The 27,515-nt window shown below is 42.4% G+C and overlaps 1 protein-coding gene across 5 annotated transcripts; it reads right to left on the bottom strand.

The window, feature by feature from the left end:
* taf4b (TAF4B RNA polymerase II, TATA box binding protein (TBP)-associated factor) lies at nucleotides 1-27,264 on the bottom strand. 5 transcript variants are annotated; one of them, XM_056377757.1, is made up of 17 exons: nucleotides 26,851-27,263; nucleotides 26,412-26,504; nucleotides 26,019-26,312; nucleotides 25,596-25,717; nucleotides 23,777-23,881; nucleotides 23,008-23,136; nucleotides 22,471-22,596; nucleotides 21,919-22,008; nucleotides 21,517-21,660; nucleotides 20,792-20,924; nucleotides 19,028-19,112; nucleotides 18,651-18,811; nucleotides 18,035-18,165; nucleotides 14,874-14,999; nucleotides 14,639-14,695; nucleotides 8,249-8,356; nucleotides 1-412 (listed from the first exon to the last, which is right to left on the bottom strand). In XM_056377757.1, the coding sequence occupies exons 2-17, from the start codon at nucleotides 26,497-26,499 to the stop codon at nucleotides 284-286; spliced, it is 2,028 nt and encodes a 675-aa protein (XP_056233732.1). In that variant the 5' UTR covers nucleotides 26,500-26,504; nucleotides 26,851-27,263; the 3' UTR covers nucleotides 1-283. The 5 variants fall into 5 exon arrangements, with proteins under 5 accessions (XP_056233732.1, XP_056233728.1, XP_056233731.1 ...); XM_056377753.1 differs by having other exon boundaries at nucleotides 26,019-26,504; nucleotides 26,851-27,264; XM_056377756.1 differs by having other exon boundaries at nucleotides 22,471-22,593; nucleotides 26,019-26,504; nucleotides 26,851-27,264.
* Nucleotides 27,265-27,515: the final 251 nt, after the last annotated feature.

Genomic DNA, 27,515 nt, shown 5'->3' with positions numbered 1-27,515 from the left:
TGTGATGAATTCACAACTTTTTAATGGTCCAACAAAAATGCAGAATAATGATAAACTCAAAATACAGTTGAGAAACAAACTTTGAGAGTCAGTAAAAGCAGAGCTTTATTTCTACACATGAAAATCTTTCTTCTCAAAGAAACAAACAACATCAAAATCAAAACTTTAAGTGCTATTAAAGACTCATTAGCACCATACAACATAGAGATACTGAAATAAACAGCACAAAAGAAAAATTTCCCAAACCTGGGTATTACAAACTGATTTGTTTGAAGTGCTGTAATCAGAGCATTGCTCTGTACATAGTGAGAGAGTGACGGACTGAAGAGTCTTGCTCCAAGCACAGCAGCAAGTCCTTCAACATCACCCGGGTCACTCTGTGAACCCCCAGTCTGGTGGACAGCAGCGGTACCTGAGAGCGAGAGAGAGAGAGAGAGAGAGCGAGAGCGAGAGCGAGAGCGAGAGAGAGAGAGAGAGAGAGAGACACACACACACACACACACACACACACACACACACACACACACACACACACCTGCTGCCTCTCAGCCTGGGTTTTTGTATCGCTGCTTCACAGTCATGATTGTGTGTGTCCTGGTTGTTTTGTATATCTATGCTAATTAACTCTTTGGACTGGTTGTTTTAGAGATGTCTTTTGTGGTGGAGTGTTTGCGCCCCATAGGGCCACCCAAGGTTGGGGCATAACATGGAGTATTTGCAAATTTGCTCAATTTCCACACTTTTCAACATAAAATCATCCAATTCAGAATCACTGACACCAAACTGTTTTCTCATAGTAAAATTATAATTTAAAAATAAAAAATAAACAAAGCTTACTGTGGTTATTGTGTAATTACAATAAGACGTACATTTATTGATCCCCGTAGAGGAAATTCAAATTGACACAGCAGCACAAAAGAATAGCAGCACAAGGGGAAAAATAAATAATAATAAAAAAAGAGTTACAAAGACAGATGTTGAGAAGCTAGCACTCCTCCATCCCTCTATCATTAGTGTGAGCTACAGGAAGCCCTGTGGCTGAGGAGAGAGAGGCAGCAGGCAGCCGGCTCCACTGGGGGAGTTCAAAGGCAGTGGGAAGTGTGTTCAGTTAACATCTTTAAACCTACAGCCTGCAGGCCCATGACTTAAACACACACAGCTACACACTCAGTGAGCTAAACCTACAGTCGCATCACCTCAGGAGTCAGAGCTGGGAATGATGTCACACGTGACTGCATCACACAACAACAAGCTTGTTGTTGCTGTTGCAAGCAACACCTGCTGATAACAACACAGCTTGTGATATTTTGTGCAACATGTCACAGACAGTTGTATGTATACAACTGATAAACACAATGAGACAGAGGTGCTAATGTAATAAAAAAAAACACAGCTGTCATTGTGTTGAGGCTCAGAGGGGCCATCTTGGTTTTGAAGTCGGGGTTGGTGAGGTTCTTCTGACTTTTTGAGGCAAGGGACATTCCAGTTGAAATTTCTCCCTTGGGGGGAGGGGGGAGCATGAAAGAGTGAGACGCACCTCAAGATAGCTCATCACAAACTCGATTACTGGGGAGACTGAACCGGGCCCAGATGCCTTGGACTGGCCAGACTCAGAAACCCAGGATGCTGATAACAGAAGTACGAGAGAACCCACGAACAAGACAGCACTTGCAGCCATAGCCACCTTGAGGTCAGAGGTGAACTCTTTCAAGTCAGATGTGTGTACAAACCCGCGTAACTGAAATATCTGCTACCATTAGGGATTGAGATTTCATCATTAAATAAAAGCATTCAGAAGTCTATTTCGGAACTGAAAACAATCTGGCTGCACACAATGACATCCTGACGGACTTGGAGAAGTGCGCTACCACCCACTCGGATACTCTTTCCACACTTCAAGCCACAGTGGACAGCTTGTCAACGGAGATGAAGCAACTAGTCAAACAATGTGAAGACCTTGAGGTCCGATCGAGAAGGAACAATATCAAGACCATGGGAATACCGGGAGGAAAAGAAGGGCCAAAGACGAGAGACTTTGTTTCCCGACTCCTGGCTGAATCGCTGATAGACCAGGCACATAGAATGAACCGCCAGTGGCCCGAACCAGGAGCCCCACCACGACCCATCATCCTGAGGCTTCACTACTACTATGTTTGTGAGGAAATACTGTGGAGGGCTGAAATATGCATATTTCCAGACTTCCCCCCTTCTGTGGTCAAGTGAAGAGCTGCATTTACCAAATTCAGAGAGATGCTACGAGGAGTACCAGACGTCAAATATGGACTGATGTATATGGCCAGACTGATGGTGACGCACGGAAATGTGAGGGTGTCTTTCACCGACTCGAAGGAGGCCGAAAGCTTTGGTCCGCCATCGTAAACTGCAACACTGAAAGGGACACATTGGACTGATCAAACAATCTGTTGCCGGACAACGTGATGTCCAACCCGACTTCCCACTCCAACTGGAAAAATTATGACACGGACGCTTCAGTGAAACACCAGCTGTACAGTAAACTGTGTTTTTATGTTTGTTTTTCCTTTTTATATAGGGAGGGCTCCATAGATAACTCACTCGAGAGACTAACCATACAAAAGAACTGTGTAAGCGAACCAAGTGAGCTGGGACAGTGTTTACTTCTTATTAACCTGCTGGTCTGATTTGATTTGTTTACATAAGAACTGAGCCTCTTCAAGCCATTAAGATATGCTCCTTGCCCCACGGTTACCATAGCATAACAAGTTTCTAAGAAAGCTGTCTTGCTGCTCTGTGATTCGATTAAGGGGAAGATATGTCGAAATTGTGACTACTGGAACTGTCTGTACTGTACAGTTAGCAGTTATGTGTTTTTGTTATGCTTAGATTTCAGTGACTTGATGAGTTATTTGTCTGAGTGTATAGATAAGTATTTACTAAGGTTAACAGTAACAATTTGGAGAAGATATAGATTTTGATTTACTGCATTATAATTTATTTGTACATTATTGCAATCCTTATTTGAATACTTCCCATAGTATAAAGGTACTCGTGCCATACTTGTTCTGTTAAGTATTGGCTAGAAATGTTTCTTATTTCTGTTTACATAGAGCTTTTTGCCGAGGGAATTATTCAAGGGTTCAAAGGGAAGGGAGGGGACCCAGCTGTCTTATGCTCCTTATTTGGAGGCCTAGGTAAAACGGATCTTTGCTCTGCAACTCCTTGTGATGCCAAAACAGAATAATGTGAATATGGAAGGAGGGAGAGGGGGTTTGACCTTAGACGCTTCCAATATCATTATCAGGCAGAATTAATGCTATTAAAATGGTCTTTTTACCCTAATTATTGTATCTATTTCAAAATGTCCCGGTGTTTCTGGCCAAATCTTTCTTCAAACAATTAAACTCAACTTTAGTTCCTTTTTTATAGGGCTACAAAACTCACAGAATTGGCAGGAAACACCTTTGCAAATCTAAAAGAGAAGGGGGACTCTCACTCTCAAATTTCTTAGCATGTTATTGGGCCTCAAATATTAGAATCATGACATACAGGCTAGATGACAATGCAGATCCACCAAACTGGTTGAAGCTGGGATTAGAAGCATGCCAGCCTTATTCCTTAGGAGCCATCCTTCTATCTCCTTACACCATTGAAAAATATTGTTAAAAGGGCAATTTAGTGATTCATTGTATGGTGCGTATTTGGAAACAAATTAAATCACATTTTATTCTAACACCCATATCATATGCCCTACCCGTTGCTGGAAATCTGACTTTTACGTCATCCATTCTAGATAATACTTTTAAACTCTAAATAGCCGGCACCCATACAATAGGAGATCCATCAATCCTCATGGGAAATGTCAACTCCCTGGATAACAAGTGTGTTGAACTGGAGGCACTTGCGAAGAACCAGCGAGCATATTAAGAGTGTAGTCTTATGTGTTTCACAGAGACCTGGTTAAACGGCAACACTTCCGACCGTTGTGTGGATTTACCCGGCTTCACTGCAGTACGAGCGAACAGAGACGCCAGAGCAAGTGGGAAGAATAAAGGTGGAGGACTGGTTCTGCTTGTGTCCTTGACTGTACTGTACAGTACTGTTGTGAGCGTACAGACCCAGCACCCTGATCATTCATTGCAATATCAGGGGATTTTAACCAGATCACTCTCACCTCTCATCTGACTGGCTTCACTCAGTGTGTTGACTGTCCAACAAGGGAAAATAAGACACTTGATCTGTTGTATGCAAATGTCAAGGAGGCCTACATTGCTTCAGCTCTACCACCACTTGGCAAATCAGATCATAATCTGGTTTTTCTTCAGCCTTCCTACAAGCCCTGTGTACTGAGGCAGGCGGCAACCACCCACTCATTCAGGAACTGGACCCCAGAGGCTAGTGAGTGTCTAAAAGACTGTTTTGAGTGCACAGACTGGAATGTACTGTTGGAGTCACAGGAAAATGATAAAAGCAAGGACCCTGACCTTGATAGAATGGTTGAATGTACAACGGACTACATTAACTTCTGTATAGACACTGTAATACCAGCAAGGACTGTATACTGCTTTCCAAACAACAAAACCTGGATCACCAGTAACATCAAGACCCTCCTCAACCAGAAAAAGGGGCCTTCAAGGATGGAGACAGGGAGAAGCTCAGGTGTGTGCAACATGAGCTGAAGAGGAGATTAAAGCAGGCGAAGGAGGACTACAAAAAGAAGAGAGAAAGCTGCAGCACAACAACACCAGAGGTATGCAAGGGGAGAGGACCATCACTGGCTATAAAGAGAAGAACAGCCAGGCAACATCAGGTAATGTGGACAAGGCCAATGAGTTCAACCTGTTCGGTTTGACACAGCCTCACCTGTTCTCTCTCCCACTGCTTCAGCTGCAGCTTCTCCTACAGCATGTCCTTCACAACCTGAAACTGCAGCTGCAACTCCCTCCACACTGGGGTCAAGTCTCCTGTCCTTTACAGTGGAGGAGGTGAGGGCGGAGCTCAAGAGGCTACATCCTGGAAAGGTAACAGGCCCGGATGGTGTGTGTCCGAGGCTGTTAAAGGACTGTGCAGCCAAGCTGGCTGAGCCTCTCCGGAGGATCTTTGACTTAAGTCTACAAACAGGGAGGGTCCCGGTCCTGTGGAAAACATCATGTCTTGTTCCGGGTACCTAAAGTAGGCCGTCCATCTGAAATAAATGACTACAGACCAGTGGCCCTCACATCACACATCATGAAGACCTTGGAGCAGGTGCTTCTCCTCCTTCTGAGGCCACAGATTGAACATGCTCTAGACCCCCTACAGCACGCCTACAAGGAACATATTGGAGTGGATGATGCCGTCCTTTTCATGCTCCACTGGGCCCATTCTTACTTGGATGAGCCATGTGGTTACATGAGTATTATGTTCATTGATTTCTCAAGTGCATCTAACACCATCCAACCCCCCATTCTTGAAGACAAGCTGGAAGGGATGGGGGTGGATCCCTGCTTCACATCCTGGATTGCGGATTACCTGACAAGACGACCAGGGTACATCAGGCTGGGTAACTGTGTCTCAGGGACAGTGATGAGCAGCACTGGGGCTCCACAGGGGACTGTTCTGGCTCCGTTCCTGTTCACCCGGTATACGGCTGACTTTAAATACAAGTCCTGCCACAATCCAGAAATACTCGGATGACACAACTGTTGTGGCGCGTATCAGGAACGGGCAGGAAGAGGAGTACAGGGATCTGACGATGGCCTTCAGTGAATGGAGTGACAAGAACTGCCTCCTTCTGAACACCTCCAAGACCAAAGAGATGGTCATGTACTTTCAGAGGTCTACGCCCACCCTTCAGCCAGTCAACATTCGAGGGAGGGACTTTGAGGTGGTGCACACTTATAAATACCTAGGTGTGCACCTGGACAGTAAACTGGACTGGTCCCTGAACATGGATGCCATCTACCTGAAGGGTCAGAGCCGGCTCTTTTTCCTCAGGAGGCTCAGGTCCTTAAATGCCTTGCAGTGAAATGCTGCAAATGTATTATCAGTCAGTGGTGGCCAGTGTACTCTTTTATGCTGCAGTCTTCTGGGGCAGCAGCATGTCCGACATGAACACAAAGAGACTGGACAAGCTGGTAAAATAGGCTGGGTCAGTGCTTGGCAGGAGTCTTAGACAATACCAACAATCCTCTCCACAACATTCTGGCAGGACAGAGAGGTAGCTACAGCTGCAGCAAACATCTCATCTCACTGCACAGCAGAACAGAGAGGTTCAGGAGAACCTTTGTTCCCACTGCCATCAGGCTATACAATACATCAGCCAAAGAAAGTGGACTAATCTAATTATTATTTATCTATTTATTATTAACTATTATTATTATTATTATCACCATCAACAACAACGAGCTAATCTATCTATCTATCTATCTATCTATCTATCTATCTATCTATCTATCTATCTATCTATCTATCTATCTATCTATACATACATTGGGGGTGTGTTGAGCTTGTTTACACAAATACAAGAAAGTATAAATTACCAAGGAACGACCTCTTTAGACTTTTGCAAATAAGAGATTACATTAGAACATTTCTGCAGAATTTTGAGACTTTTAGTGGCTCTAGTCTTGATGAATGCCTTCGACTCTCACCATGCTCAGAAAAACTTTTATATCTCGTATATATGACACCTTACAATCAATTGGTCCCATTGACTCCACTCCTATGAAAACAAAATGGGAGGAAGAAATGGGCACTAAAATCTCAGATGCTCAATGGAAAAAAGATGCGAGACATTGTTTAATCCAATTTAAAATCTTACACCGTCTTCACTATTCTAAGGAGAAGTTGCACAGAATATACCCTGAAATTTCCCCTACATGCAACAGATGTTCTCTGGCTGATGACACCCTGCTCCATAGCTTTGCCCTATGCTCTAAAGTTCAGAATTACTGGTTCAATATCTTCAATTTAATATCCCAAATACAATTAGAACCAAAAACCCCTTACGATCATCACTGACCAAAAACATCCTCTCTTCGGCCATGTACCAGCCAAAAGCCGCCTTAAGTCCAGAAAAAGTTCCCTGAAAAGTGTCCCACCCCTCGGAACACCGAGCACAAGCAGTGAAAGAGTCACTCGGTGGGAAAAAGACTTGATAACCTTCCACCAGAAACAACAATGGAGCTAAAGGCGAGCGAGGCACTGCCCCCCGGAGCAGACACCAACTACGCAATGTGGAAATGCTGAAACAGATTAAGATCTGGTGTTGGACGTGCAAAAGACACTCTCGCCAAATGGGGACATCTGAATGATGGGGACACCGTGTGTGACTGTGGCACTGAACCACAGACCATGCAGCACCTCCTGATATGCCCCCTGCTGGAACAGCCCTGCACAGCATCGGACTTAGCAGAGTTTAATGAGAAGGGACAGAAATGTGTTCAGCTGTGGCTGAACCACATCTAGCCAAGCCTTGTAACTAAGTGTCTTGTGGACACGATAAGATGAAGAATCATAAGTGTATCTGATGACCTAAATAAATTTAGCAATACGCAACAGTGTTTCCTATCTTAAAGCCTCATTATTGCAAAGAAATTGCATCTTACGCACTGGAAAAAAAAAGAGGTCCCTAATATTAAGATATGGCTTAATGACCTTACAAATACACTTCATTTAGAAAGAATAAGGTACACGCTTCTGGACAAGCTTCAGTATTTCAACAGGATTTGGGCACCCTTTATTCACTTCCCAATGAGCTGGGCGGGATTGATGGGGGGAGTGAGGGTGGTGGTTTATTTTGTCTCGCTTTGTTTTTCCTTCTCTTGTTGTTATGCTATGTTTTGTGTTCTCTCTTTTATGTCCAAGTAAAAGAAGCATGATGTCATATCATTGTATGCATAGCTGTCTACACATTTAGATGTCTGTATACCCATGTATTTAATTTATATAACCATGCTTGAATAAAAAATTATCTTGAGAAATTTCTCACTGGGAAATAAGCCCTTGGTTATGCTTTCCCCTTAATAATTAGCAGCAGACAGGTAAGCTTTTTATGTGAAATACCTGCAGTCCAAAACTGATTCTGACACTGTGATCAGATGTTAAGAAAGTATTTATGAATGTTTTATGAATTATTACTGTTCCTGATGCTTCTCCACCATCAGCTGAATATCAACTCAAGATATTCATTTCTGAAATAGTCAATTAGAAATAAAAGAAGTTCCACCTGTCCGTCCAGGTGCTTCTCTGGCTGTGTTTTTAACAGAGCTGAGAGAGCGGTTGTACCCACCTGGCTCTCGGTGTGCTCCACAGGTCTCTTCCTGCGAGGGCCGATGGCAGCCAGGGCAGCCAGGTTGGCCTCTCTCTGCTGCAGCTGAGCTTCTTCTATATGCTGTAACTGAAGACAAAGAATTAGTTGAAATGTTGTGAATAAAGAGCTGCAGACCTTTGATCACTAGAAATCAACCTGGGTGAACATGTTACATACTGGACACCGACTGAAGAGAGGGGAGATCATTACTTATTTACTTTCTGGGTGGGAGTTAAATGAGAAGATCGATACCACCGTCGTGTCTGGACAGTAAATGTTAGGCCAACAACAGCACCTGGTTAGCTTAGCTTAACATAAAGACAGGAAACATTTGATAGCCTGGCTAGGTCCTGGGTCTTGGCTTCTCTGGAGAGAGAGAGAGAGAAGCAGGTTCTGTTTAGTAAGAAGACTCACAGTTTTAATTAGCTGTTCATTTGGTTCGCCTGGTTTTTATTTAGTCAGTATAATGTTCAATTTTTACATCAGTACAACAACAGAATCATGTCACCCTCATCACTCTTAACTCTGAAAAATCTACAATAATGTATCTCTAAATTTGTTTTTCATCCCCCCTGACTGTTACTTTTAACAAAAACTTGAAACTAAGAATCTGTGTCTTCTGGACATTTCATTTATAACCTGAGTAAGATCCACAGTCTGCTAGAAGGAGGATTCACACCAGTGGCAGCTGCTGGTCTTATAAGGAGGGGAAGCTCATTTTTAGCCTACATCATAAAATGTGTCCGTTTATTTATATGTAAGTTCGCAGAGTGACAGAAGAGAGTCGCCAAACACAACGCTAGTCGTTTTTAACAAAGACAAAGTCGCTGAGGATCAGTAACGTCTCCAGCTCCGAACAACGGAATGAAAAACTTGAAACAATTCTCCGGTGGATGCTTATACTTCAAGATCGATGATTCGCTCATTTCGCTGTCAATCAAAAAGGGACTCAGCCTCAGACAGATCATCCAATCATCATGCAGAAGCCGAGCGTCCGGGCCAGCCCACTGTCCCATAGACCCCCGGAGACGCTGAGCGTCCGATGGGCGGGACAAAGCCCAGCATTTATCCAATGACCGTCTAGTTTGGCTGCAGTGGAACAACCCACTCTCTGCTTCCCCATTGAAGTCAGCAGACGCTCGGCGTCTACACTGTGTAAAGCTCTGTGGCGCTGCGGGGATGAATGAGAAGAAGTCGTGTCGGTTACCTGTGATAAGGAGCTGATTCTGAACAAAAGATGAACGTGTTCTAGCGCATATTTAGTCAATGAAATGTTCACACAACAGAACATATTTGACCACTTATTTTGTTGACATTTAAGGGGAAGCTGAGCTTCCGTTGCAGTCTTAGAGCAATCGCCACTGATTCACACTATGAGGCAAAGACAATGCATGAGGTGAACAGTGACAACTACATGAAATTAATTGTTGTAGCTGCTGTGCCACACATTATGGAGGACATTGAGGCACTTCAGATTCTTCTCTGAGTCGTAACTCAGTCAAATCTATGTACAGAGACACGACACATGTATTGTATTTTAAGGTTCAGTGTGATTTGTCCTGTGGATCATATCATATCTCCCATCATGAATCTAAGTCCAGGAAAAATCCTCCCCCTAACTGCAGGACTCACCTCAGAACCATCAGGTACTAACACTAAGTGCTGAACAGCTCACTCAACATGTTTCAATGATGCTAACTGATGCGAACTGAAGGGAACACTTAAATCACAAATAAGATCTTGATGAACTTATTGAAATTATTCAAGTTGAAAATCTTTACTGATGTACATTGTATAATTTGTTGAGAACAAAATGAAGTAACAACAGTCAATGGCAACCAAAATCATCAACCCATTGAGGGCTGGATTGAAAATTGAAATCACAGGCTGATCCAACTTGCTTGAATTTCAGCATGGCAACACATAATGTGACCTGACAATTCTGGTGTTCTCTGACGAATGCCAATCAAGCTGCATGGTGCTGGGCTGTGAGCACAGGTCCCACTAGAGGACGTGGGGCCCTCATGCCACCCTCATGGAGTCTGATGATTAAGTTTAACCTTCATTTTTTTGAGCAGTGTATAAAGAGATACAGGATAAACAGCCCAGAGCTAAATAAATCCACATCCTGTTTACATCCCTCAGTCTTATGGGAGGTGAAGCTCCAAAACCTAAACATGATGATCATCCAGACAGAAGTCAGAGGGGATAACTGAGAGTTCCTTGTTGATCTGAGCTGATAGTTATTATATTTCATACATCAGATGTAGGAAAGTATAGACACTTTGGGCAGCTGCCCTCCTAGCAAAACTATCACAGGTGAATTGTAGCAGCCAATCGGCGGGCTCCTATCCCAAATACACTCAAGAGATGTCACCACAAAGAGTGTTGTTGTTTCATTATCTGGGCGATTTAAGGTCGCCTGGCTTGAATGAAAATATCCCACTGTCCTATTCTATGCAACACGAACTCTGGGATATGATGTGAATGTTTAGTGAGGTTTGTTTTAAATAGAAAGGTCCATCTCATGTCAGGCTTCTTCTGCATCTGTACTCAATGCTACAGTGTGATCACTTCATGACTAAATGTTTTACAGATAACAGTTTGGTTGGTGGCTGGTCAGAAATTGTGGTTGGGGTCCTGCTTTTGGATTCATGATGTCAGAATTTCATAAATCTTCTATCACCCAATCATAGTTAATCAAGTGTTTAACCTTGTTAACATCCACATGATGTTTTAATAAATACAAGACATATGATGAATGAAATAATCATCAACACCATGACTGAGTGTTTCCACCTTGAACTGCAGGGAACCAATGACAGTCTAATTAAAACCGATTCAGACAGCCAGGGTTTCATACATCGCAAACCTAAATAACCAATCCTGTCACCTTGTGGGGATGAGGGGTGGGGGCTAAATAAACCTGAAACCTTGTCAATACAGAGATACTTAGCATTAGCACAACCACTAACACTGTGTCAGCCACTGCCAGTTACAAGCTAACATACAACATAAACAAATAAAAGATGCTAACTATGCTAACCGTTCTGATCTGTCTGCTAGTCTCTGGTTCTGGTCTCAGACTCCTCATCTGAGTCTGGGTCTGACTGAGGCTCAAACATGTGGCTGAGTCTCTCTGATGTTTAATCCTCTAACCATCTTGATACTCTGCTCTTTCACCTGCTCACCTGGAGCAAGCAGGTGGTGGGCGAGGCACAAGGCCTGATCCAGATTTCTCAATCAGGAAGTAAGAGGAGATGATTTAAATATGAATCATAGCAGAAGATTTGACAGAGTTTAAAACTGGAGTGGAACTTTAAATTAAGTGATGATCCAAACTATGTAACCAAGATCCAAGGTGTGATAAACCAAAGTTATCCTTTACACCTGAGATCAGAGGATGTATTCTGTTTGTGTGACTACAATATAATGTGTTCAGTGTCTGAACTTCCCCAGCAGGAGGAGAAACACGGAATCACAAGTGAAGTTTATCTGTTAAAGTTGGTTCTTTTTTATTTTATTCAGACGCTTCAGAAACTTCTGGGAGCATGATGGCTGAGAGGCACACACCAGCCTGAGCAGGAGTACAAGGCCTGCATGGTGTTACCGCCTCCGTAAATAGCCACACTGCAACTGCTTCCTTTCATCTGCCCTGCTGGCAAAAAACATTACACAAACCAGCGCATTACTAAATGAACAATTAGCATGAAAAATAGCAGGGGTTTCAAGAGTTCCCAAACAACGCTTCTCAGGAGTTTACATTAGAAAAAGGTCATGAGCCTTTCTCTACCATAGAGAATCGAGATTATTGATGTGGGGGCATCGGGTTGGATTTCTCTATTCCACTGTGTGAGTTCACTCATTCACACAAAGTACCAAAATGTCCAAACGTAGATTTGGACCAACACTAACTCCTCTCTTCATGAAGTTGCTGACTCAGCTGTGATCAACATGTTGGAGGCTGCAGTCAATGATGCTGTTCTATACTCAGTCATGTTTCTATTATTTTGTCCATCCCATTCAGATCAATGGTGGCCGGCTAAATAAGAACATCACTCTCTGCTACCTGAAGGCATTTAGAGATGGAGTTTTTTTTTCTGCTTTGGTTTTGCGTCTTAACCTGTCAAGGTTTGTCCAACAGAGGGCACTGGTTGGTCTTGGTAACACTTTTTTTTTTTAAATTCTTATGATAAAAATCTTTCTATTATTATCTTTGTAATTAACACTGCATATGTTTTTACCTCTCAGATATTGATCCTTGGTTACCTGCTTCACTGAACCTATCATTTATCCTGAATAACTGGTTATCTCATTCGTGGATAATTTTTCTAATAAAAGACATCAGATGTTTACTTTTCATTTCCACTTATCATCAGAGTCTCTTCACATTATTCTGAGCTGCAGTAATAAAGGAGAGTGTAAAAACATCAACACTGTCAGGAATCCTGTCGGGAATCAAACTCACCTGTTAAAATACAGCTACCACACTCATTATGTATTTAGTGTGTTAATCTATCTGTTGGTTTGTTAAAACCAGAGGAAAGTGTGGAACAGCTAAGGGACTGGACTAATCAATAAATATATATATTGATCTGTATTACTGGTAATTTCATTATGAACTCTTTTGTCCCCGTCAGGATTCTGTAGGAATGAACACTCAGTTTTTCCAGTGATCTGAATGGTCAGTAGTTGCTGCCGATAAGTTTTCATCCGATTGTCTGTGAATCATGTTAGCTGTGCAGTGCGGCTTACCATTATGATCTGCCCTGGTTAAAAGTGAACCCGCTGTGTGATACCTGAAAACCTGAGTTAAAGGTTCTGTAAACGATCAAAACTAATGCTTAGTCGCCACATCTCCCCCTCCCTTCACTTTCTCAGTCAGGTGTTATGATACTCAGAGAAATCGTCCACTAAACACACAACAAGAAGCTAAACTGAATAAAGTTTTCCTTTGAACACGAGAGCCAACAAAAACAATCCAACCCTAGCAATGCTGACAGTTAGCCAGCTAATGATAGCAACATTTGCCGAACACATTCATAACATGGGTAACAGCAAGTTAGCTGATGTTATCATGCAATTGTATCTGTCACTAATGAAAACGGACAAGTAATATTTTGAACCATCAAGTTAGTGACACACGTAGGAGAAGAAATAACATTTCTGAGTCAAGCTGGACCCTTTTGCAGCTGATAGGGGTCTCCTCTCTGTAAACACAGACCAGTATTGACACCACAGTCAGACTGGGAAACAAATTCAGTCTTGGACTGATCCACTGCGGCCGGCCGCTCAAATGACACTAACTGAGCAGGTAAACACAGTCTTGATGGTCCAGCGGTTGACCAGGATTTGAGCTAGTAGTCCTCATGTCCAGTCCACCTGTGCTCTGGTCTCATCTCTTTCTTTGTATGAGCCCTTTTTAGAAAATTCTCACCATCTCACCTGTGGGCGGGGCCTGCGTCATAATAGACATAGGGAGGGCCATCTGTTTAACAGGATGGACTAACATGCACGCGAGTCCAAACTCAGTACCATAACAAAGATTACAAACATTCTCTATTCACGATGCCATCATTCCACTATATCTTCAGTCATGGGCAAAAATATTGGCACCCCTGCACTTCTTTCAGATAATGCACCATTTGTCCCAGAAAATTGTTGCAATTAAAAATGCTTTGGTATTCACATGTTTATTTCTTTTGTTTGCATTGAAACAAGACAAAAAAGCATAGAAAAAAAGTCAAATGTGATATCATTCCATACAGAATTCCAAAAATGGACTGGACAAAATTATTGACACCCTTTGGAAAAAGGAACTGAAATCAATCGCTTCCTGTAACCATGAATGAGTCTATAACACCTCTCTACTGGAATTTTGGACCACTCATCTTTTGCCAACTGCTCCAGGTTTCTCAGATTTGAAAGGTGCCTTCTCCCAACTACCGTTTTGAGATCTCTCCACAGGTGTTCTATGGGATTTAGATCTGGAATCATTGCTGGCCACTTCAGAACTCTCCAGCACTTTGTATTAAACAATTTCTGGGTTGTGTGTGGAATGATGTCAGATTTGACTTTTTTTCCTTTACTTTTTTTTGTTTTTCCAATGCAAAAAAAAATAAACATGTGAATACCAAAGCATTTTGAAATGGTGCATTATCTGAAAGAAGTGCGGGGGTGCCAATATTTTTGGCCATGACTGCATATATTGACAGTAACACACTAATCTGGCTTCATGGTACAGGCTCGTTTTCCAGACTTGAATATTGTAGTGAAGCCTGAGCTCATGAGTCAGTGAGGATGTGTTAATTAACAGTTAATCTAACAACAAGGCTGGAGAAGAACACACAGAGAATTAAAGATACACACCTCTTTGGCCCTTTGCTTGAGTTGTTGAAGCTCTGGATCCTCAGTGTGTGAGCGACTCTGATCACAATCATACACACACACAAACACACGCACACAGATCAGCTACAACATTAAAACTGTTCTTAATTTCATATATGTATATATAAAAACATATTGATCTTGTTTTACACTCTGTATCTGAGTTAGAGAAGAACATTTCTCAGTCAAACTGCTGCTTCTTTCTGTCCAAACTCACTCTTGCAAAACGCTGCAGTCTCTCTCTCTCCTCTTCATCTTTCCTCTTCTTGTTCAAACTCTCCACTTCCTCCATAAAGCGAAGCTGAGACCGTACATCACTCACTTTGGCATACCACAGGTCCTCCTGTTAACACACAAACACATTAACTAGGTTGAGGGGCCCCGTTTTAAAACAGCTGAGAGGCAGCACTCAGCAGTTCTCAGACAGTTGTTGTATTTTGGTGTAAGACCTATATACACTGCTCAAAAAAATTAAGGGAACACTTAATCATCACAGTATAACACCAAGTCAGTTAACTTCAGGGATCTCAATCTGTCCATTTAGGAAGATTGTGAATCAGTTTCACCTGCTTTTGTGCAAATGAAAGTGACAACAGGTGCAATGGAGAGACAAAAGCAAGACAACCGCCTAAAATAAAATGGTTTTACATGTGGTGGCCACCGACAGTTGCTCTCTCGTGATTCTTCCTGACTGATTCTTCTCTAGTTTTGTGTTTTGCTAGTGTCCTTGTCACTACTGGTAGCATGAGGCGGTACCTAGTCCAGCTCCTCCAGGATGGCACATCCATACATACAGTCGCAAGAAGGTTTGCTGTGTCTCCCAGCACAGTCTCAATAGCATGGAGAAGATACCAGGAGACCGGCTGTTACACGAGGAGAGCTGGACAGGGCCGTAGAAGGGCATCAACTCAGCAGCAAGACCGGTACCTGCTCCTTTGTGTGAGGAGGACCAGGAGGAGCACTGCCAGAGCCCTACAGCATGACCTCCAGCAGACTACTGGTGTGCAAGGAGACAACCCTGAATCAGCATTGAGGAACCATGGAGCAGTTGCAGGACGAAGTAAGCAGAACGCTGCTGATGTGGAGAAGTCCGAGCTCATCTCTCTGTGCGAGCACCTTAAGTGTAATGAGCCAGTAGGAGGGTTTGCAAGCCAAGCTCGACATGCCCTCATCAGGTTGGCAGAGGAAACTTTAGACGACAGAAGAGGAGACAGATTCAGAACCAATTTAACAGTTTCTTCAGCGTCTGCTGTCTTTTGTGAGTTGCCTCAAACCGCCAAGTTAAAGTGCATCAGATACTGTACAAACAGGGGCAAGTTAGTTAGACACCACTAAAGACAAGTATCAGAGATTCCAGCAGGAACAGAATTAAGCCTGACGGTGTATAGAGGAGGAAATTGGGGGGTTAGTAGGGATGGGTACCGAAACCCAGTATCAAACAGGCCATGGGGCAAAATTTTAAAGACCACAGTATCGATAAGCTCCAGCAGTATCGGTTATGCTTTCAGTACTTGAGAAATTAAGAAAATAGATTTCCTGTTTATATTGTGACATAAAAGTTCTCTTGCACATTTTATCTCACCAACTCTGTTTCTGATTAAGACATTCGTCTATGAATGATGCATTTTCACTGTTCCCAACCCAGAGGAGAGATCTCTCTCTCTCTCTCTCTCTCTCTCTCTCTCTCTCTCTCTCTCTCTCTCTCTCTCTCTCTCTCTCTCTCTCTCTCTCTCTCTCTCTCTCTCTCTCTCTCTCTGAGTGAGGGGCGGGGGCAGCTTTGTGTCATACGCCAGAGCAAAGTGCAGCACAGAGACGCAAACCCTGCTCTTAGTGTCAATGGCAGAGAGAGCTAAACGTTTTTTAGTGTGGTTCAGACTTTTGCATGTGAGAGCGGAAACATGAGCGATCTCTGGAAACATCCAGTGAAAGTCTGTTACACACAGACGGAATAGTGTACAGTTTACAGTTTTCGACCAACTAGCTTGTAGTTCATCCGTCCTTGTGTCATGTGTGTTCTGTATGCTGCAGCCTGGAGCCACATAGCCATAACCAATAGCCATCTGACTGTTTTTTCTTAAAAAAGGACAAAAAAGTACCGTTTGATTCCAGATAGATAAGTGGTATCAATAAAAGTAGTAGTACCATTAAATTCTTAACAATACCCATCCCTAGGGGTTAGAGGAAAAACTGAAAATAAAAACATTACAGGACACCGGGACAGCACCTGCACAGCCAACCACATTGCCAGAGGTGACACTGAGGCGGGAGTTTCGAATCTTTTTGAAGCAGGTCAGAGAGACAAACTATCCTACACAAGTCTCATCAACCAAACAGAGTCTGGCCAGCGTGAAGGACATTCTGAGTCTGAGATTTGGTGGCATGAGGGCCCCATGTCCTGTAGCGGGACCTGTGCTCACAACCCAGAATCATGCAGCTCGATTGGCATTCGCCAAAGAACACCAGAATTGGCTGGTCTGACATTGGCGCCCCATTCTCTTCACAGATGAGAGCAGGTTCACACTGAGCACATATGACATGTGTGAAAGAGTCTTGAGACGCCGTGGTGAACGTTATGCTGCCTGTAACATCATCCAGCATGATCGGTTTGGCAGTGGGTCAGTGATGGTCTGGGGAGGCATACCCTTGGAGGTGGAGACCTCCATGTCATAGCCAGCGGTACCCTGACTGCTGTTAGGTACCAGGATGAAATCCTCAGAGTGATTGTCAGACCTTACGCTGGTGAAGTGGGTCCTGGGTTCCTCCTGGTGCAGGACAATGCCCAGCCTCATATGGCCAGAGTGTGTAGGCAGTTCCTGGATGATGATGACATTGATGGCATTGACTGGCCTTCATATTCCCCTGACGTTATGTATCGGTACATCCGAAGCTGCCAAGTACCACCACAGACTGTCCAGGAGCTCACTGATGTCCTGATCCAGGTCTGGGAGGAGGTGTTCCTTTAATTTTTTTGAGCAGTATACGCACGCGCACGCACACACACACACACACACACACATACATACATATATATATATATATATATATATATATATACACATATACGTATATATACATATATATATACATATATATATATACATATATATATATATATACATATATATACATATACATATATATACATATATATACATATATATACATATATATACATACATATATATATACATACATATATATACATATATATATATATATATATATATATATATATATACATATATATATACATATATATATATATATACATATATATATATACATATATATACATATATATATATATACATCTAATCCATTCAAAAGACAAAAGGTGATCCACTGCTGTGGCCTTGGCTCAGGGTCTGACTGCTGTACCTTCAGGACTGTCTTGCGGTGCTCTGCCATCACAGCGAGTCTTTCCAGCAGTCCACGGAGACACTCCTGAGTAGCATGAGAAACTAGAGCAACCACCTCCGGACCAACATCAGTTACTCCCAGTGCCTGCCCTAACACAGGACACAAAACATCTGGCAGTAACACCGAGAGGTCTAGTGCTATGTGTTCAAGAACCCGAACACAGCTATGACAGGCTTTAGTGATGATCACATCTTCAAGTGCTTAAAAATGTATATACATTTCACCTGGATTATGTGAATCGAATGAATGAATGTGAATATTTTATTTAATCCCTTGAAGAATAAAAATGGCGGAGCATCGTTCCGGTGCGCTCTGGCAGCACTACACCTATGTTAATACCATAACGAGAGTCAAATACAAAAACACATTATAGCTAAACTTGTCTGGGCATTCCCATAAATTCAAGTTAAAAATGGTAAAGACTCAATACTTTATTAAATAAGATTTTAAAAAATATGAAAAACAGCTGAAATTGTGGCTGTTAAACTCCTGTCTAGTATGAAAGGTTAATTAAAGCTTTATAGTCAGAATGTTAAAAGACGTGTTGAGCTCTGCCTCAGTTTGGCTCCTGTACCTGTGTGAAGGATTCTGCTGAGTACTGTGTTAGGTGAGAGGAAGGGCTGATCCTGGCACGACTGCACCACAGAGCCAACCATGGTGGTCAAGATCTGTGCATTCTCCTCCCTCAGGTTCACTCCAGCCATGAAGGCTACGTCATTAATGTCATCATCTTCTCTGGGAAGGAAACACACATGTGCGCACACACATGCACACGCACACACACACACACACACGCACACGCGCACGCGCACGCGCGCACGCGCACACACGCACGCACGCACGCACGCACGCACGCACGCACACACACACACACACACACACACACAACTGTTTAACTTAAAAGTCCTCACACTTAAATTTGAGTGTAAAGAAGTGAACGTTATGTGTTACTTGTAAGATCCTGAACAGTCCTTGAATGCAGATTTTGTAGAATGAGGTGGATCCTGAGTGAAAGGCGGCCTCATCAAAAAAGTTCCTATAAAAAGAGAAACGAGTTATATAGAGAGAACACCTCCAGAGACTAAACCTGGTAAAAACACCTGTATCTGGATAATGACGTCTGCTCACAGGGCCTTTGTATCTATACCTAGTGATGGAAAACGTGCTCAGATACTTTAAGCAAGTAAACATACCAATGCAGCAATATGAAAATACTCCATTACAAATAAAAAAGTCCTGTCTGAAAATACTACTGAAGTAGTACTTACTACTGAAAAGTACTAAAATGTCATTCAGTATAAAAGTAATGGTTTGATCCTCTGACTGATAATATTTTTATATACTGTATAACATCATTAGATTAAAGGTGGAGTACACAACTGTTAATATTTGGACTCAACAGCAAAACAAATACACCACTTCAGGGCTCCTTCAGAAGCTCCGCCCCCCAAATTCATGGCTGTTGCCCAGGCAACGACACAGTGATGGAATCCAGAGCATCTAATACAGCGTGGCGCTGGATACTTTCTCTCATAGCTGAAGCAAAACAAATCTTATAATATAAAACATCATCAAAACAAATGACAAACACAAACACCGCACCTTGAACACAAACTGTAAACTAGTTAGAGTTAGTTATTTAGACAACTGCAGTGACAGAGGAGAGGACTGCAGTTTTGAAGCTAACCTAACAAGGAAGGTTAAAATAACCTAGCATAGCATTTATAATTATGCATCCAACCTAATAAATCCACTTTGCTAGCAAACGTGTCTTTTCAGTTCTAAATGGCTATAAAACCCTTGACATACAGACAAATAACATGATACAGAGAAAAGAAAGAGAGAAAAGACTGTAGCTACTTTGCTGCTGCTAAGCTAACATGGAGAGAGGAGGAGACAGTTTCCCAGAGCCAGCACACTTGCTACAGACAGAGATACTCACAACTCTCCTGCTACTACAGCTAACATCATACCAACAACACATCTTGGCAAACTATAAATTCAACCAAACGTCCATGAACAATAATTTGATGGTACCGGACACACAGATGTCACACCAGTACCTACATGCTAACTAAACAATCGGTATTAGCTATGACAAACATCAGCAAATGCTACAACACAATGTTGACCTATTGACTCTGTGAAACATAGCAAAGCTAATGTAATCCATAGAGCAGAAACAAACAAACAAACCTCCACATTCCTCTCCATAATAGTCAGACTGGCCATTGGGACCACAGAGACAGATCCCTGTCAGTCACTGTCCAAGCCCTCTCTGTGTGCCTGTCATTTGGGGTGCATCACTACTTCCATTCTTTAACTAAGTGTATTCATCCTCCTTGATCTAGATCAGTCGGACTTTAAGAGTAATCACTCCACTGAAACATCTCTGTTGTCTGTGACAGAAGCTCTAAGAGCAGCACCTTCTCTTTGCAATATAATCCACCTCCTTGGGTCCTATTATCCACGCACATAGCTTCTTATATCACTGCTATGCAGACGACACTCAAGAATACCTGTCATTCCCTCCAGACGACCCCATGGGCTCTGCGCCGATCACAGCTCGTTTTTCTGACATATCCACATGGATGAAGAAACGTCACATTCAACTAACCCTCTCTAAGACTGAACTCTTAGACTAGGAGATAAGTATAACACTCTCCTTGCATGTGCAGCTCAACTCTTCAAGTGATCATTTTCCACGCCTGTTACCTGTGAAGTGTTTTCCTGACTGGATCACTGTGTGCTTGGGGTTGGGTCTGTTGCTCTTAGATAAGTAATTTCTGGACGGGGTTAATGCAGTCAACCCAGGTCTCAGAATCACTCCTCGAGGTTGTTGAATAACCTGCATTTTAAGAGAAATCATTAAGCATTATATTCAAGTGTTATACAGTTGACACCCAGCTCTTCAATTCTACTGACAACATTGATGAACACATTTCAGGAGACTGGACATCTCAAAATTCGAAGCAATTAAATAAGAACAACAGTTGACTTTTTATTACTGTGCAACATTACCATTAATTTAAAGCGGCGTCTGTGTTTTGATGACTCAAAGTCCAAAATTCACTATGTTTTAGCTCCGTTTTTGGTCTCTACCAACTCCTGAGGGAAATATGTCTGCCTGTTGTTTATTGAGCAGTTAGTGTGCAATGGGTTTTTAGAGGCTGCTGCCGTGACGTGATGAGAATGGAGAGAGTGAACCAAAGAGAGAAGCTGCAGTCGAACAGATAATCACTGAACTGAAAGAAAGCTGAGGGGAGATGCAGATACAGCTACTTACTACTACCAGAGAGCCCTTTCAGTTTTTCACAGTGTCATTTGATTCAGTGTTAACGAAAGATATTGATTATAGCCACTGTAAAGTGCATGTAAACACAGTTTCTGTCCCTAAACATCACTCTGACTGCTCACCTCATTAGACAACCCTTCTTTACCTGCTGGCTGCTCTGGAGGGTTTGTCCTGTATCAGTGATGGACGGCTTCATGCTGGAAGTACTGGGGTTGCGGGCGGAGGTTGAAGCCTGTTGAATAAATAACTGAGGGTCTGCAGTAAGACGACGGACTGCAGGAATACTTTTCTAGAACCAATAAGGGAGAGACGAGAGGAGAAAAAATTATCAACTAAATTACAATTTCATAGGGACATTTTTATATGAACTACTTGGAGTTAAAATAGAGCTCTGGTCAAAGATGTGATGAAAGCATTCAACACATACTGTAGCATACAATGACCACACAGTAAAAGTCTTCAGTCTGGAGTTTGGTTCATTTTTGAATCAGTCTGAGATATTTCAGAGACTTCCTGCAGAAAACCGCCATGTTAGATTTCTGGTCACCTTGAGGAAAGGCACCAAGCACGGCTGTGGAGTGGACTTCAGCTCATGATACAGCTGCTCTGTAAACTCCTCTGCCTCTAGCTTCCCTTCCTGCAGGTAAAACAGTACAAATATCTTAGGAAGTAAAACTCAACATGTTTTTATGTTACCTGGAATGGTTGTTCAAAACAAAATAATATGAGATGATAAAGTCATAAATGAAAATAAACATCATGTAGCTACAAATGGGCAGTCGAACGTTTTAGTTATCCAGTCTCTTCTAGAGTAAGTCCTGTAGATCTGATACATGTAGTCCTGGGTCTCCTCTAATTCAAGAGACAAGCAGAGTAAAGAATTTCTAATCCAGGTCAAAACAATGAGAAAACTAAAAGGATTTAGATGGATAGATTCATTCTTTATTGTCATTGCATAAAAAAAACACAACAAAGTCGTCTTGGCATATTTGCTTTCCACTGACATTCTTCCATGTATTTTAGATAGTAAATGATTTCATTGGTTGACTTCTCTACTATGTGAAACTAGCTCCTGTGATGATGAACAGGGGAAACATACCAACAGACTCCTGACCAGCCCCCTGACGTTGTTAGCCATGTTGGCAGACCTGGAGTCACTGGAGGCCAGCTTGATCAGAGTCACCAGGAAGTTTTTGCACTTCTTCACACTTTCCAGAGTCTCCTGCTGGTGAGATGTCAGTTAACATTCAGTTTACTTACTGTAGCAAGGGAAACATGTAGGATCAAAGTAGGTCCTCAGAAACAACTTGCACATCTAAGTACCTCAACCCAAGAAGTCCACAATCTGTGGGACGTCACTGGTTTGAACAGCAAGACATACACCACAACTAATTGTACACATCTTAATAAATATTTCCTCTTCATTTACAACATGACATTACTTCCGGTGTTTTTAAATGAAAACCCAAAATTAAAATTAAAACCAGTAGCCGTTTTTTAATGTGATGCTGATTGGTGTGATGATACCTGCAGAGGGGGATGATAGGTTTATTGGTCAGTTGGCCAGGTGAACAGTTTCACACTGACGTGAAGAGGAATCCAAACAGAGGATCAGAGCTGGACTGGTTAGGCTCACCTGACTGAACGTGGTTGGAGGTTCCTTTATCGTTTCTGTGACAGCCGCCTGCATGCGAAGCTGGCTCCCCCGCTCAGAAACAGCACTCAGGGTCTGGACTACAGCCGGTTTGGGAGCTACACTAATAACCTGAACAACAGAACATAAGCTGTCAAAACTACAAACAGAAGCAGATAAAACTCACCAAGGCTGAGATGAGAGGTGGACTGGTTAGGGTACACTGTTGAATGATATACACGACTTGCTCAATTTGTGTCCAGCAAGAGGACCATGTGATAATGAAGCTAGTAACTGAAAGTAATCTCTCATTCAGCATTTCTTTCATCATGAGCCATGATCCTGAAGGTTAAGGTCGATGTTCAAAGACAGATCAGCAGCTGATACAAGAAACTGAAGCCCTGGTCATTTACACAGCACCATGAACCATACCTGTGGCAGAGCAGGTATTTCCGTCATTGTAACGTGGCTTTGTCAATGAACACAAAACTCACCAATACTCTTAACTGAAGTCATTGTTTCTCCTCTGTAGTTCTAGCATCTATTTGTCGTCATCATTAATGACATCTAGTTATGGAGCTTCCCAGTACTGTGTGGATCAGACAGACTTGAAAATTGTAAAAACTATTGTGTTGCTCCATGTATTTTGGCAGTCCCTAAATAACATAAATTACCTTTTTCTTTATTTTACAGCAGGTTCTCCATCATTATTCAGTCATCATTATCTTTATTAATGACAGGTGAAGAGATTGATTAGCAGTAACAGTTGTACCTTCACAACAGCTGTCTGGACAGGCGCTGGCTGCAGACTGGTAGGGGCCGCCATCGTGATCACTGTCACCTTCTCATTGCTTTTACTTCCAGCTGCTGTAGACACCTGGGGCCAGTTGCACAAAACACCTGAAGTTAAGATTTTCCTTAAAGTTTGAGTTAAGGTTTCCTTAAAATAAAAACTGTTGCACAGAACACCCTCAAGTCTTCTCCTTAAGGTTTCATTAAAACCTTCTTGGTCATTAATGATTGCTCGACAGTTTTATCCTGGAGGACCTTTGCAGTTAGTTTTAAGTGAGGCATTTCATGTCTACAGAACAGCAGCGCCACATCATTCACAGAGTTTCTGCCTGAAGTGTAGTTCCTGTCGAAACAAGGGGAGGAAAACCCACTACATGAAAGTCTCTCCTGATCGATGAAATCCTAAAAAGATATCAAACACCCCTGAGGGATTTAGTCCTCAACATAGAATATTGGCTCTCACAGAAACCAAACCCCTAAACACTGCACCCAAATCCGGAGCAAGATCTGGACTGTATTTTTGATGATGGGGACTGGGAATCACTATGCGAGAAGGCACTTACCTTCTCATTTAACAATATTAAACAGCAGTTTAATATTATCTACAGAACTTACTTCACACCAGAAAGACTCCATAGGATAAATCAATCAATCAATCAATCAATCAATCAATCAATCAATCTCAGAGCTCTGCCCAAGATGTAAAATAGAGACAGGTAACCTTATTCACATGTTCTGGAAATGTAATAAATGTAAACATTACTAGTGCTTGATATTGGAGATTCTTAAAGAGATTACTGGGTTTGAGATCCCTGGTTTACCTATACTAGCCTTACCAGGCGACATATCTGATATCCCTCTCACCAAAAGGAACAAGGTGTGGTTTAAAAAACTGGCCATGATTGCTGGCAACAAATGCATCGCTTTGTCATGGAATAGTAAAGACCCTCCCCCTGTCTTTATGTGGTTTAAAGAAATTTCCTATACAAGGCATCAGAAAAAAATAATGTTTAACCTCAAAAGAGAAGAGAACCACATCTCTATGATAAATGCTGGGCTGATTTTAGTAGCTAGTAGCTACATGGGTAATATTTCACAATCTGCTGTGGGCTGACATCAAGATATACTTGACACAGGCACATCGGCATCAGTATTAGATTAGATTAACTTTATTTATCCCACAACTGGGAAATTCATTTACCACAGCAGAATAATAAACAACTATAGAATAAACATCTATGGAAATATACAACAAAAATATACCAAATATACACCAATAAATACAATATACACAATACACACGACATGTACATGAAAAAGTGCAAGTTTGCACATGGTCAGTGTATATGTATGTATATGTTGAATTTTTGTACCAATGTATGGAATTTATGTTAACCTCACTACATGCCCCCCCCTTTTTTTTTTAAAATCTTTTATCTTTATTTAATTTTTTTTCACTCCACTGGTAACTGTATTTCTGTCCCTTTGTAATAGCTCCTGTCTGGTTGGAGTGACTGGCTGAAGGGATTACTTTAACATGTACATTTTTGTCTCGTATATTTATTTTTATTTTATTATTTTCAATTATTTGTTTGTTATTTCTCTCTTTCAATATCTTTGATGTTTTACTCCTATGTTTTCCCTTGTAGACTGCTCTGTATCTTGAAAAATTCAATAAATAAATTGTTCCATATAAAAAAGTGTCAAACTTAAGCACACACACACACACACACACACACACACACACACACACACACACACACACACACACACACACACACACACACACACACACACACCTTATGGGTCAGAATTCTGGGTGCTTGACCACTGGCAACTCTTGGTCCCTGCTGAGCTTGTGCCAAAGCTTGCTGGGATACGAGCATCAGCTGTCCACTGTCACTGCGGATCAACATCATACCTGCAACAGTTAGGACCTAAATCACTTACTGCTCTAATGAACTGATGATTTGTCAGAGAGGATTCTGGGTAAAGTTCATGTATGTTCATTGTGGACCAACCATAGCTCAGACCTGTTGTCAGTGACTCAGAGCTCCACATAAACAGTAATACATACACTGGATTTAATATAAAGATAACTAATTCAAGATGTGACAGTGGCTGAGTCTGTAGCGATGAGTTAGATGAATACAGCCATCACCAGTCAGGGCTTGTCAGTCACTCTTGACTCACCTGCTAGACAGAGGCCTGCTGGAGCTCACCTGGGGGTATGTGGATATTGGCTGGGAGTTGAGAGGCAGTGGTCTGTGGCAGGCGAGGGGCTACGGCAACTGGCTGTGGAGCTGCTGTCCTGGGTACAGTTATCACCACCGTCCTCCCTGGGGTCGTGGCCTGGTTCATGGGGGCCACCTGGCTCAGAGCAGGTTTTGTTACCTGTAGTTGTCTGTTAGCATTGACTCCTCCTGGGGTGGCTACCTTTGCTACCACGACAGAGGGAGAGGACGTCTGAGGCCCTGGAACTGATGTAGGCTGCTGGCTCCGACCAGTGGGGAGGACTTTAGGTGGGGCAGGGGCAGAGTCAGTCTTTGAGAAAGCTGCAGCAGTGGGTGGGTGCTGTATTGCAGAGATCACTCCACATTTGTCTGGGTACTGACCTGTTTTGACTTGAGCGGAGTCTCCATCCCCCACTGCCCCACAGGATTCCAGGTTTTGGGCGTCAGTGACCAAGTTATTTTTGGCCATAATTTCTGAAGAGAAGAACAATGTGATTTTACACACAAACAAAAATAAAGAGTTCGTTTTTTTCTATCTGCTGTGGTGGATTCATACAAACTGAAGAAACACAATTTCCAGGTGGGGTTACGTCAACAGTAGACTTTTCTCTCTTTAGTTTCATACGTGAAGTTTATGTTGTTGTTTCCTCAACATGAACAGACCGGTTCACTGAGCAGCGGTCAGTGTTTGTGCTGTGGACCAGGAGCCGACACAGAGTCGGTTGGTTCCGGTGGACTACTACCGTCAGGGCTACACTGGAGACAGAGTCACCTGTATCGGTCAGAGCCACGAGGAGAACAAGCGACGTGTTGCGCTCACCTGTCGGAGGTGTTTGAGAGGCAGCGTGAGAACAGCTGCTTCCTCTTCCTCCGTGATTAGCGACGGCTGCGGAAACACTGATTGGCGGATGATTTCAGTCCCGTGTTTGTGTGTTGAATGTATGTTTGACAATGAGCTGAAGGATTAATAAAGTTCACTTTGACTCGTACGGTTAAAACTAGCGGTAGTTTCTCACCACAAGATGGCGCCGCCTAGAAGAGCATTTAGCACAGTTTTCTGTTGACTTGTATTTTCATGAGTCAGATTTTAAATGTAAAAGGCTTCACATGTTCAACAATCCAAACTTTTTGTTTGACACGAGAAGTTAATTTAATGTGATGGTTTCTGTATGATTTGACACGTGTTGTCCACGTTCTCATTTATCTTATCAACATATTCTTCTTGTGCTTCTTTCACTCACACCAGCAGCCCGACTCCTTTCACTACACGACACCACATCATGACGTCACGTTAACACAACACAAGCTGTTCTGTCTGAAAACGTGTAAATGTCCATGAGATTATAAGAAATAATCAGGACAGAATATAATCAACAGATGTGAGTTTTAATGAATGGATGAGTTGCTGCTGCTCACTGTTACCATCACTTCTGTTGATGGACCTTTGAGCCACCTGCTGGATACAGATGTGTCGTACTGGGGTAT

The sequence above is a fragment of the Seriola aureovittata genome, chromosome 6, assembly GCF_021018895.1.
Source record: "Seriola aureovittata isolate HTS-2021-v1 ecotype China chromosome 6, ASM2101889v1, whole genome shotgun sequence".
In the NCBI taxonomy this organism is placed as follows: domain Eukaryota; kingdom Metazoa; phylum Chordata; class Actinopteri; order Carangiformes; family Carangidae; genus Seriola; species Seriola aureovittata.
The sequence above is the reverse complement of the archived record's forward strand: the minus strand, read 5'-3'. Positions and strand labels throughout refer to the sequence as shown.